Genomic DNA, 13,468 nt, shown 5'->3' with positions numbered 1-13,468 from the left:
GATGAATGCATCAGTTATTTTACAGAATTATCTCAATTTTAATTATTTTTACATATATATTTTATACATAATTTTGTGTTTCACATTTAAGTTTTCACTTGCTATCTGTGTAGTTCCAGTGTCATTAAATATTTTTCCAAAGTATATTTAAATAGTTTATACTATTCTATTTTGTGAACCAGTAATTATTTGGGAGCATTTCAGATTTCCCCCCAGTTTTTCACTATTATAAGTAGTGCTATGATAAACAAACTCTATACATACATTTTTAATGCATTATTTCTAAGGGTTAGATTCATTACTCTGAACAAAGACCACATATAAATTTTCAAGGCTAAATTTTAAACATTTAGAAAAAAGAAAACAAAAAAATATTTACAATCTCATCAGTAGATTGGTGATTCACCACACAATTGGTATTGAGTATTAAGTTCAAATGCATAAATAACTTAATATATACGCATATATTTATTTCCTTTTAAATTTTTGCAGTTCTTCAAATACTGCTTAGTTAAAATTGTTTTTATGAATATATGGTCACATTTTCTCTTCTGTGAAATGGTTTTCCCTTTGCTGACTTTCTTTTAAACACTTTATGATTTTGTTGTTGTTGTTAATCCTCACCCCAGGATTTTTTTCCACTGATTTTTTAGAGAGAGTGGAAGGAAGGGGGAGAGACAGAGAGAAAGAAATAAAGATGTGAAAGAGACACATAGATTGGTTGCCTCCCACACGTGTCCCAACTAGGGCCAGGGATCGAGCCTGCAACTGAAGTGTGTGCCCTTGACTAGAATAAACTCGTGACCCTTCAATCCACTGGCCAGTGCTCTGACCACTGAGCCAAACCAGCTAGGACAACACTTTATAATTTTTTAATGATTTTTGTATTTGCATCTTTCTCAATCAGCACATTTATTAACTTATTGTAATTTTTTAATATAAGGGAATTTTACTAACATTCCTGTTGCTGCAAATGTTTTCCTAATTTGCTATATACTTTAAATTTTACCACATATGAAAATCAAGTTTTATATTTATGTTAAATAAAATGCATTAATTTTTCTCTGTGATTTTTTTCTGTTATTTTTGTTTAGATAAAACTTTCTCATCTAGAGACCAAATAAATATTCACCTTTATTTTATTTGAGATTTCTTATGCTTTCTATTTTTAAATTCAGATTTAAATTAAGTTTCAGTTTATTTTTATGTATAGAAAATTTACTTTTCCCAAGCAACCAATTTTCTCAGCTGATTTTAATACTCATTCCCTTTGGTTTGCAATAGTGTCTTTATTATATATTAATTTCTCAGGTAGATATATACATATTGTAACATCTCTTTCTAGGCTATCCATTTTGACTCATATTTTTTATATGAATTTAAATGTTCGTAGCTCTATAATCCAATCTACCATCTAATATCTTACAGGACAAGTCCATAAACATTTTATATTATAAGGAAAACAGGTTACAAACTTTCCTAAATGGCATTTCTCGACCTCAGTTGTCTTATGAGGAAATTTTTATCTCAACAACAGGCATTTGAAACCCTATTGACTAAAATGTTTATTATTACAGGAGTCCCATCAGCTAAACCACTTTTACAAAAGAATAAAAACAAGAGGAGCCTTTTCTTGTCAGGACGCTTGATAGCATCTGGCGAGTGCCATGTGCGTGTGAACGGTCAATGCCATCTCTCTTACACCCTCATGTTATTTTCTTTTAAAATGAAAGTCTTCTTTCATGCTTTTCCCCAGAAATACTGACCTCAAACTCAGTTGTCACTTCTTCATGTGTTATCCACTTGGAACGAAGCTGTCATATCCATTTAGAGTCCTAGATGTTGCTGGTAAACCATGGCCTGCAGCTCTAGAATCCAGCAAGGGCAGCAGTTTGAGGCATCAAAGCTCACACTTGAAGGGCTCAGGGATGGTTGACACATGCTTGCCATGTAACTGATTTTTTTTAGAAAGGTAAAATGACTCCTGGATGAATAAACTATTGCTACCCACTACAACAGGAATGAATCTCAAAATAATTAGCCTGAGCCCGGCCAGTGTGGCTCAGTGGTTGATTGTCAAGCCATGAACCAAGAGGTCACCAGTTGGATTCTGATCAGGGCACATGGGGTTGTGGGCTTGATCCCCAGAGGGGGCGGTGCAAGGGGCTCAGCTGATTGATGAATTTCTCTCATAGATGTTCCTATCTATCCCTCTCCTTTCCTCTCTCTCTAAAATCAATAAAAATACATAAAAATAATAATAATTAGCCTGAGTGAAAGAAGCAAGACCCCTCCAAAAATGTATAATTCTATTTACATAAAATTGTATAAAATGCAAACTAATTTATAGTGACAAAAAGCAGATGAAGTTTCCTGGCAGGGGTGGGGGATCAGAGAGAGGCTCAGAATGTTGGTGTGATGAATATTGTTTTTATTTTGATTATAACATTGTTCAGTTTAAATGTATACAGTTTATTGGACATTAGAATATTTGTAAATGTGTGTGCGTGTGTGTATTTACAGTTGCATGAAACCAGGTAAATGGTAGGCAAGAGACAGAGAACAGAAAGAGGAAGGGACAGGAAAGTCTTGGAGAGCAGGCAAGACCAAGGAATCTCCAAAGGACTCCATCAAAGCTGTAATACAGCCCAGAATGGGGATCGAAGCTGGTTGGGCTGAGCAATACTTTGCAAATCTTAATTTGTACATAAACCCCCTGGGGCTGCTGTTCACATGCAAATTCTGATTTGGTCGGTCTGAGCTGGGGCCTGGGACTCTGCATTTCTCATAAGCTTCCAGGTGGTGCTTGTCTTCCACCAGAATGTGAGTAGCAAGGACTAGAGCATTTTTGTCAACTTTGGTTTATATGAGAATCACTAGAGAGCTTAAAATAAATGAACAAATAAATGAATATTTTGAAAGCCCTGATGCCTGGATCTCATCCCAATCCCAAAGATTCGGATTTAATCGATCTTGAGTTCAGTCCAGACGTTTTTAAATCAGAAGTTTTTAAATCTACCCAGATGATTCTAATGTGCAGCCAAGATTGATAGCTACTGTTCCAGAGAGAGTGGTAAAAGCCTTATTCAGGAATGAGGAGGAAAGAACCCTGGAAAGGTGGGAGGGATGGCAGGTCTGATCTGGGCCAGAGAAATGTCATGAACCATGTCCCTAATCAAAACGCAAATTGACCCTGTTCCAAACGTGAAAATGTACCTGAGTGTCATTTATACCTGCCTGGTTCTGCCTTTGGTGAAGATGCTTTTGCTGCTTCCACACCTGCCCTGGGAAGAAGTTTCAGACTGATATAAGTAGGCAGAGGGGTAGCATAGCCTTCCTCAGATGAGAGCCACAGGGAAGAAAAGTCCTTGCAATGGAGGAAGCTGACCAGCGAGGCTCGTTGGGCTCCTCCTTCCCGTCACAATTATCCATTGAAAGGAGACGACCCCCAGCCTCCCTCTTCCCATCGGTGATGGGCCATAAGCCAGGCATGACAGACGATGGGTCTTCTAACATGCCCCAGACTTGTTTTAAGAATCACTTTCAAATAGGTTGAAAATTATTGCTTATCTGGCTACAGAATTGTACCTGAATCATAGAATTCTGCTTCTGAAACTACGGATGCATCAGAATCCTAATTACTTAATGAGACTTGTCAATTTCATTGTGCTGCTTGGAACTTAAAGAGCCAGCATTTGTCTGCATTTTGCTGACAAATGTCACCATTTGCAGACTGACCTGGTCTACTGATTAGGTTCACCACTGCTAAAATTACATATTGGGAAAGGAGTTACCTTTAGTGAAACAAAACATTTTTATTGTTCATTTAGTTGGTTAAGTTGCAGGTTAGGAGCAAAACAACCTTGAAACATACGACCGCAGCCTGGTTTGGTAATGCTCATTATGTTTGCCTTCTGATGCAGAGGATGCTGTGTACCTGGAAGATGAGAGAGAGAGAGAAGAGTATGTCCTGAATGACATCGGGGTTATTTTTTACGGAGACTTCAATAACATCAAGAGTAGAAGCTGGAGCTATGGTCAGGTGAGCCATTTAAAATTTGTCATTGTCAAGGACATTTTGCTTAATATTTTTGTCACATGTATCACTGCAGGCTGCCATATGTCAATATGAGACAAGCATAATTTCCTGCTTTGCAGGATCTGAGACTCCAAGACAGAGAACCCAGGAGTAGAGACTTGGAAAGGCAACTGCATAATTCATCAGCTGAAATCACATATCTTAGGTGATTGCGATGCTACAGAGTCTGTAGAAAGCACGGCATGCTAGTGAGAAATGCTGAGACATCTTAGTGCAGTGACATCTCATAGCTCAGGACTGGCTCTGCAACCGGGAGGGGACTGAGCTTCCCTTTCCTTGCAAGGAGCGGTGCCTTGGTAATGATGCAAAGGGTACTGCAAGGTGTGTGCCCAACTCAAAGAAATAACTTTTTACAGTGTTGGTATAAGACACAGCTAAAAGAAATGGGCGTTACCATTTGGTCAAAGGGATTTTATCTAAGGACATTTTATCAGTTGCAACTTCAAGTTTCTGTCCAGATATAAAATATCTTACATGGATTTCATTTAAAATATTGAATAACTCGCGCTATTTCAGTTTGGTATCTTTAACAAAGGAGCAAACGGGTATTTTACCATATTTCCAGAAATGAATGCATATCCTGTGATTCAGAAGCAACTTTTCATTAGCAGCATGGGAGGGTGAGTGTGCCCTTTCTCAGCGAGTCTTGGCTGAGACGACTGGGATGTGCACTGTTCTGGTGCCCAGGGCGGAGAGTTCACGGAGTCTGGTCTCACCAGGTCACATGACACTTTCTTGGCTTCTTGATGCTTTGCTTTGACTTCCATAGGGCCCTCCCTCCATCCCTCACCAGTGCTCCACACTGACCAATGGGTCCCAGGTCATCACTAGCTCCTGTCCACTTGGCTTTGTGTCCTGCTCCTTCCCCCTGACTCCTGAGAATCACTGCCCTCCTGTATTTCTGACATCCTGTCAAGCTAATGACCTGTGTTTCCTTCCCCTGTTTTGGATACCTGCCTGACTCCCTGCTTATAAGCCCTTCCCTGCCCAGTGGCATACAACTCTTGATTATTGCCTGTTGTCTGGTGCCCTTGCTCTGGGTCCCTGATTCCTAACCTCTAGGTGTGATTCTCTCTATGTTCCCAATGTGACAATATAGAGGGCTAATAAGAGACAAGTCACCGAGGTGGGGAGCAAAGAGGACTGGAAAGGGTCCTCCTCAGCCAGAATCCCTTTGGTAGTCACCCTTGAACACAGCCACTGTCTGTCTCTACTCATCTAGAGTTCATTAATTTGGTCCTTCGGCATAAAGAACTAATTAACCCAGTAGTTTGCAGAGAAACAACCAGTTCTATGACTACTCTTTTACCTCTCCAGTTCATTGATATTGTGTCCCACACAGTTGAGAGATGCTGCTTAAGAAGAACCAGAATAATGAGTTCTTTATATGCTTGGAGAACAAGTGCATTGCCCATTACTGCATCCGTCACATGTTTAGGTACATGCAGAGTTGGTATTTTCACTGGATTTAATAAATTATTACATGGTAATTAGCCATTGAGATTGTGGTTTCTGTCACAAGTGCTTGCATGGATAACTGTAAGATTACTGTGTTCAGGAAAATCTGTACACAGATACATACAGGTGAAATCTTCCCATTTTGTCATTTTATTACTACTTTGTCTTCATTCCTTTCCTAGAAAATGCTAGTGTTGCAAATGGCTAGCTTCTCCCTCCAAGGAAATTGAGCTGACTATAGGTTGTTCCCTTGATAACATAATCTACTTTGTCCTGCCCTCTCTTTGAGTCCACCTTGTCTCCAAAGAGGGAAAACCCTAGACCAGTGATGGCGAACCTATGACACGCGTGTCAGAGGTGACACGCGAACTCATTTTTTGGTTGATTTTTCTTTGTTAAATGGCATTTAAATATATAAAATAAATATCAAAAATATAAGTCTTTGTTTTACTGTGGTTGTAAATATCAAAAAATTTCTATATGTGACACGGCACCAGAGTTAAGTTAGGGTTTTTCAAAATGCTGACACGCCGAGCTCAAAAGGTTCGCCATCACTGCCCTAGACAGACATTCACTGCACAAGGTCTCCTACTATTTCCCATGCAAGGTAAGGTATATAGACCTGAAGTGCCTTCTTGTGATATACTTGAGAGCAGTTTATTTTCTGGATGCACAAGGACTCGTGTTACTTTTGAGGTCTCGAGACTTTGGCCTGACTTTGGTAAATCGTTTATTCCTTTGCCTTGGGCACTGGAGCCAATATGTTGGAGAGATCCTCTAAATTAACTGGTACGATTTCCTGAAGAACTCCAAGTCAGTCCACGATCCTTAAGTACATCAGTTCTCTAGTAGTTCTGTTTCTATTTCTAGCTTGCTTTCAAGTTCTTATTTATTTTACTGAGAAATAAAAGAGGATGTCTCCTTCATTCCACTTTAGTATGAAATATTAAGTATAAAAGATTATGAGCAATTACTATATAGGAACACACATTTCTAAACATTGGGTTGTGGTTTCATTTTATTATTTTGCCAGAGAATATCTTGCTTACAGAGTGGACATTGAGTAGTTTCTGATTTTTTTTCTAGTTTGAGGATGGCATCCTGGACGCTTGCCTGCACTTGATGGACAAAGCACAGATGGACCTTTCCGGCCGAGGGAATCCCATCAAAGTCAGCCGCGTTGGGTCTGCAATGGTGAGCAACCATGACTGATTGCTAAACCAAGTACATGTCATTTGCCTCAGTTTAGATGTCAGTTCATTAAGAGCTATTGAAATGGTGACTGAAACGTAGTAAACTTTTATTTGTAATAGCCTGGAATTCCCCGAACTTGTCATGTGCTAAAAACAAAATTCTTACCTCAGTACTATATGTTTCTTTAGCTTCAGACAAATGGTGAGAGATGACATGATACCAAAGACCACTTATTGTTAAGAATCTCTTGCCTAGGGACTAAGGAGTGACTTGGACAAAAGGTCAGTGACTATAATCAATCAACAAACAAACAAACATGAAGGAGCACCGAAATATGTACAAGACACAGCTTCTCTCCATTTCCACACCCACAGTAAGAGTCAAAGAATGCATGACTCTGTCTAAGCTCAGCTTCTATACCTCATCATAGGGCTTTATTGTTTACAAAATGGGTTTTGATTCTTCATAGTAATCACATGAGATAAGTACGGTGGGTATTAGTCATGCCACTTTACAAGTCAGGAAACAGTGCGATGACAGGTTGTCGGTGACAAAGCTCCCCCTGGAATCCAGGTCTGCTACCCCAAATCTAGAGATTCTCTGCCTCCCATCTGCTCTCTGTGGGAGATCCGGAAGCATCATTGAGGATGCAGATCCTGCACTGTAGCAGCTCCCTGGGCGAGGAAACAATTCCCAGGAGTGAGGAGGTTGTGGTCAGGCATGGGAGGTGAGCTGCAGCGATGCCCAGGTCCTGGATGTGCAGTCCTGGACGGATTGACATACACAACGCATAGATCCTGCCCATGGTGCATCACAGCACATTAAAGTTGATTCATGAGCAGAATATTCCTGAAGATACACTAAGCCATGTGCTATTTTATTCCATCAAAGACTGAGCAAAAATAATTCTTGTGTCACCAATTTTAAGTTTTCTATAAAAAATTCTCTCTTTGGAAAAAATAATGAGTTTGGTTTGAGCTCAATAAAATCAATATTGTCCAATCAATCAATAAGAGATTGAGAATGATATGAAATTAAATTTCTGGTTAGCTCGTAAGAAGGGTTGTTTTCATTAATAACTAAGCTACATGTGAATTTAAGAAATAGTGGAGCATAAAAATAGGAGCTAAAAACTAACCTCTAAAGGCATTTTTGCTTTCTGTTGTTAGTTTACATTGCATAATGAAAACAGTGAATTCTAAAGAAAGAATTTAGGATTTCTGTACAAGAAATATTTATAACCACATGCATTAAACCTGCAGTCAATCCCTATTTTTCCTGTTTCTCAGACAAAATTTCCTTTTTTGTTCTCCCTTGAAGTCACCGTGACAGGTTTGCAGTGAGAAGGGAAGCAATGGCTAGTGGTTGAAAATAAATAAATTCCTCGTAAGCATTCTAAAATGGCCTGCTCATCAGCCTAAGCTTCCTCCACGCTGTGTGTATCTTCACTAATCCAGAAGCCACTGCCAACCACAGCCAATGCACGAGGGAAGCAAACATGAAGCCGCCAACCCAGCACTTCCCTCATGGCAGCTGGCCAAGTAGGAGCTGTCAAATTTTGAATTAATCACATAATCCTAATACAAATGGCCTTGCATTTTATGAATCATAAAAAGCTATGGAGTTCTAATTTTGAAAATCTGTAACCTAATTACAAGATTTAGCACTAGGCAGCATCTATTTGGGGGATGGTTTGCTTTGCTTTGCTTGTTTTTTGGAGGGGGAGGTGTTAGGTGTTGGGGCCAATATCTCTATTTTCACCAACACCACTGCTTACATACACAAAATACACGTTTGATCATTTTCAAAATCTTTTCTCAACTACTATCGCTTTTCATCCTTAAAAGAGCTCTGTGAATGTTTCCAATATCCATTCTGTTATAATGATTTTAGAAAATAAATATTGAACCTCCAAAAATCACTTGTAAAGGCGACACTTTAAAATAAAGTCAACTGTTGCCCTGGCCAGTGTGGCTCAGTTGGCTGAGCATTGTCTCGAAAAGTCACTGGTTCAGCTCTGTGTCAGGGCACGTGTCCGGGTTGTGGGTTCAATCCTGGGGTCAGGGTGCATACCAGAGGCAGCCGATCGATGTTTCTCTCTCAAATCTATGCTTCTCTCTCTCTCTCTCTTTCTCTCTCTCTCTCTCTCTCTCTCTCTCTCTCTCTCTCTCTCTCTCTCCTTCCCTCCCTCCCTCTTTCTCATACTCTCTCTCTCAAATCAATAAAAACATATTTTTATAAATAATGAAAAAAATAAACTTTTCTAATCATTCAGGCAGTTCCTCTCCTATTAACAAATCCTGGAACTCTACCATGAAATTTCTGAGTGAAGTTAAGCAATGACTGAAAGAAAAGAAAACAACAAAAAACTCTCAAATTCTCAATTAGAGATTTGCTTCAAAATATGAGATGTATTTAGAAAGCTCAGAAGGAAAATATTCTCAAGTCGCCAGTCTAGCCAGACCAAGGCAGATGGGCTGTGTGGCTTCTCAGGGCTGGCCCGGTCCACTGGGAGAGCAGAGGCTGCTGCAGGGTGTTTGGGGAGTTCTTCTCAAACATCCCCCGCCTGGCCAGCGAGGCTGGGAGTGCCTTTCACAGCATACAAGTGCTGGAACAGAGATGCATCGTAACACAGAAATGTTCTGGGGAGGGTAACACTCTGACTTCACTTCATGCCTTGATGAAAATGACAGGAGGCAGAAATTTTCTGGGCTCAATTGTTGTCAGGAAGGAGTGGAGATGAGCAGCCTGGCACCAGCTGGGCACCTGGAAAGGTGAAGTGGGGACAAAAGGCAGGAGCAGAAGCCTGGGTCACGGCAAAGTCTAGCACTGAATGTTGGCAAGGAATTTGAAGAGAGTAGGTGGGTGCATGGTGCTAAAGGAGCACTGATAGTAACCCATGTTGTGCAAACTTTCTAATAATAATAATAATTAATAATAATAATAATATAAATCTGGATTTTACGCGCTCAGCCCCCAGATAAATATCATTATTGTCCAGTGTCTATGGCCTCGGGTAGTTCTTTGCTGTGGGGGTGTCCTGTGCACTGGAGGATGTCTGGCAGCATCCCTGGCTTCTGTTAAAGAAATGTCAGTAGCATCCCCGCACCTCCTGCAGTCACAATCAAAACTGTCTTCAGACATTGCCAAACATCCCCTTGGGATCAAAATCACCCCCGTGAGGGCCACAGCAGTAAAGCCCTCTGTGGCTCAGTTTCCCTGCCTCTGCAATGGACAAAACCCTCTCTTCTTGACTGCATAGGGTATCTGTCTTTTTACCTCACTCAAACCTGTTGGTTTTCATTCCGCCACAGAAAAGAAAGAGGAGGCAGCATCGATCTGAGCTGCCCATGTCAGAGGAGACCTCTCGCTTCTGACTCCGCCAGCCTCTGTGTGACCCAGGGCAAACCACTCAACCTCTCCAGGCCTCACTTTCATCTTTAAAAGGACATTTTGCTCCTGTACTCAAACCACATTTGTTATTCCCAGTGGCAGCAAAATATCCTTTTATTCTTCAAAATGATGTTCTTCTTTCTTCTAGTGTTTCCTCTATAAATTCAGTATCTTATTTGGTTCTTCTTTTAAGTTGCATTACTTCACTTTGATGTGAAAATAGGAAAAACTTATGATAATTTGGATAGCCCTGGGCTATTGGATTCTCCCAGGAGAAAATCTAAAAATTTTGTAATTTCATTGTCTGGGGTTTGGGCCGGAGGTGTTATAACCTTACATAAGCTACCTTTTATTTAGGCTTTTCTAAATATTGAGTGGTACATTTTACCACAGCTACATTGCAGATTGATGAAAGAGAAAATTTTTAAAAAGAGAGAATTATAAAAGGAAGAAACTTGCCCAGAGTTATACTTTCTCCTTTAAGCTACATTGCTTGGCTGCTGTTTTCTTTGCACCTCATATCTGATGTAGCTGTACCCACCAGGACAATTGCCAGGAAATGTGCCAGGAAAATTTTAGAAAGATGCTTTGTGCCATCTGAAACATATTTCGCTCACAGGGCATTAATAAAGCATTCCATCGTTGGCCCTGGGTTGCTGTGAAGAAGCCACCATGGACTCTGAGCCCCAGTCAGACACCAAAACAGCTGTTCTCTGCCATGTTGTGACAAGGACAGCATGGTCCTGGGGAAAGGGAACACAGTGACAGTAGCTGGCATTTCCGCTGCATGGTTGCCTATCTCTGTTTCTACCCCTTGACTGACTGGATCTGGCAGCAAATGTGGGTAGAGATGTTCTCCAGGGAGGCTCACTGTTGCTGCAAATGGGTGCTGTTGCTTATCATAAGTTTATCTGCTTGTTAAGCAGATACTGCTTGCTTGTTCACTGTGAAACCCCGAACTTCTCACCTGAGTGCAGGTTTGCTCCTTTGGGTTGAGACTTTGTCAATAGAAGAGCTGTGTTGAAATGCAGAGAACATGTACTTGAGATCTGGATGATGCTCCAGGGGTCTTCTGGTAAAGAGCAGATGCCCTGGGAAATGACGTCACTCAAGGTCACACAGCAAAGAAGTGGCTGAGCTAGAACTAGGTATGGTCCTTGCTCTCAGATCATATTACCTCAGAGGGCCATTACCAACACATCAGTACTAATAACATGATTACTATATCAAATTAAGTAGCTGTTTCCTAGGGTGGGAAAGGACCCAAAGGAATGGGGTTCAGAGACAGGTGAATTTTGAAATAGGGGAATATGTGAAGAAAGGTGTAAATCAGAGAATTCTTAATAGCCAGAGGTGCTAGGACTTTGGTGGTGGTATTGGTGGTTGTGCTGGTGCTGGTGCTGGTGATGATAGTGGTGGTGGCGATGGTGGTGATGCTGGTGGCTGTAGTGGTGATGGCAGTGATGGTGGTGATGGCAGTGATGGTGGTGATGATGGTTTGGTGATGGCAGTGATGGTGGTAGTGGTGGTGATGGTGATGATGGTGTGATGGTGGTGATGATGGTTTGGTGATGGCAGTGATGGTGGTAGTGGTGGTGATGGCAGTGATGGTGGTAGTGGTGGTGATGGTGATGATGGTGGTGGTAGTGGTAGTGATGGTGATTGCTGTAATGATGTTGATGGTAGAAAAACATTATTAACTGACTCATTTAACAAGTATTTATTGAGACTCTACCAGTCTAGATACAGAGTATAATTGAGAACAAAGCATAGTTTCTTCCTTCACAGAGTTTACAGCCCAATAGAGAAGACAGGCAGGTAAGTAGACATTTTCAACACAGAATGGCAAAATCTCCGATGAAATAAACATATGAAAACGCAAATCTCTCAAGCTTTGCTCAGAGTTTTCCCAGAAATAATTACTGGCCTCCCAAGTAGGATATTAGCTCACGGGGTAGAAGAGTAGTTGGCGAGGGCCCACAGCGAGCATAAACCACGCTATTACTCGTGGGAACCCTTTTCCATGGTGTAAATTATACCCAAAGATCCAGTCACCAAAAGCACTGAAAGAAAATGTAGGCCGGGGTAATTTGCTCCTCCAGGGACTTGTTTGATTTAATTAAAATAATTTTTAAAAGGTGACATTATTGGGAAATTTTTGAAAGAAGGAAAAGAGAGGGAAAAAGGTCAATATAGTTACATATTTTAAAATTCCAGTCCTGATGCTGTTGCCAGCTTGAACTTTGCTATTTCCCTTGAGGTGCACACGTTTATTTTTAACCCTGGGTCTTTTGCTAATATCGAACCACAACGCCATCATTAATCCCCATTAATACCTGTTCTGACTGTGCCTTTTGGAAACTAACTCAGATCGAACTTTTTTAAACCAATCGATGTTCAGTGTACTCTGTAGGGTTATAAAAAATCATCTGGAGCTCCAGCTAGTAAATCAAACTGACCACACTGGAGGCAGATCCTGAAGTTTCCTAGGGCCCAGGACAAGATGAATGACCGTAGACCTTTGAGATAAAATGGACTTCAGGGCTTGCTGTCTAAGCATATGCGATCTCATAGACAAACTGAAAATAAAGTTATTTTTCACTTTGTCCATCTTTATTCCCCTTCTCATTGTCTCCGTATTTAGAAAGTTATTTTTTTCTTTCCATGCATGAAAAAAATCAGTAATGCCTTCACTCCTTTGAAATTTTGCCAAGCAGCTCCACAAGACACTTATTACAAAACCATGTTTTTATTTTTATCCGGTTGTTTACCTGGGCATCTTATAGGAAGCTTCACATTCAGCAAACCTCTTCATGCAACACACTATAATGACTATTAATATTGTGTTTGAAAATTCATTGAGCTAGAAATTCTACCTTTCAGTCTCCCAAATGAACTTCACAGTCAGAAATAAATGCATGAGGTCTATTCCTGATCATACCGACCAACCACGGCACAGCTCCCTGACCATTTTATTTTAAAAAATGAAATAAAAAATTTAAAAGCTCTATCTAATGGTTCCTTTGGTTCATAAGCAGCTAAAGCCCCCTTCCTTGGAGTGAACTATCCTGAAAAATCAACACCCAGGTGCTCAGTGGCCATTGTCAGCAACCATGTCACCCTGAGGAGCTTTTTCACACTTCCCCATATGAACCTTAATTTTGGAAAAGTGAAATCTATCACAAGAGCATGATTATGTAATAATAATTTGTTTCCAGATTTTTGTATCAAAGATTCATGTAATTGCCATCAGAACTTCCTATGGAGGGCGGTGGTGGCCAACCCAGATCATCAGGGCAGACACTGCACGGGCTCCAGTGCCGC

General features: G+C 40.5%; 1 protein-coding gene across 1 annotated transcript in view; it reads left to right on the top strand.

Annotated features, from left to right (window-relative positions):
- The window catches only part of F13A1 (coagulation factor XIII A chain), a 188,196-nt gene that overhangs the window by 91,467 nt on the left and 83,261 nt on the right, over positions 1-13,468 (top strand). Inside the window, exons 5-6 of the mRNA XM_023762749.1 lie at positions 3,924-4,042; positions 6,644-6,751. Of these exons, the coding sequence (XP_023618517.1) occupies positions 3,924-4,042; positions 6,644-6,751 (227 nt within the window). The remainder of the gene's footprint in view (positions 1-3,923; positions 4,043-6,643; positions 6,752-13,468) is intronic.

Source organism: Myotis lucifugus, unplaced genomic scaffold, assembly GCF_000147115.1.
Source record: "Myotis lucifugus unplaced genomic scaffold, Myoluc2.0 scaffold_259, whole genome shotgun sequence".
Lineage (NCBI taxonomy): Eukaryota > Metazoa > Chordata > Mammalia > Chiroptera > Vespertilionidae > Myotis > Myotis lucifugus.
The sequence above is the reverse complement of the archived record's forward strand: the minus strand, read 5'-3'. Positions and strand labels throughout refer to the sequence as shown.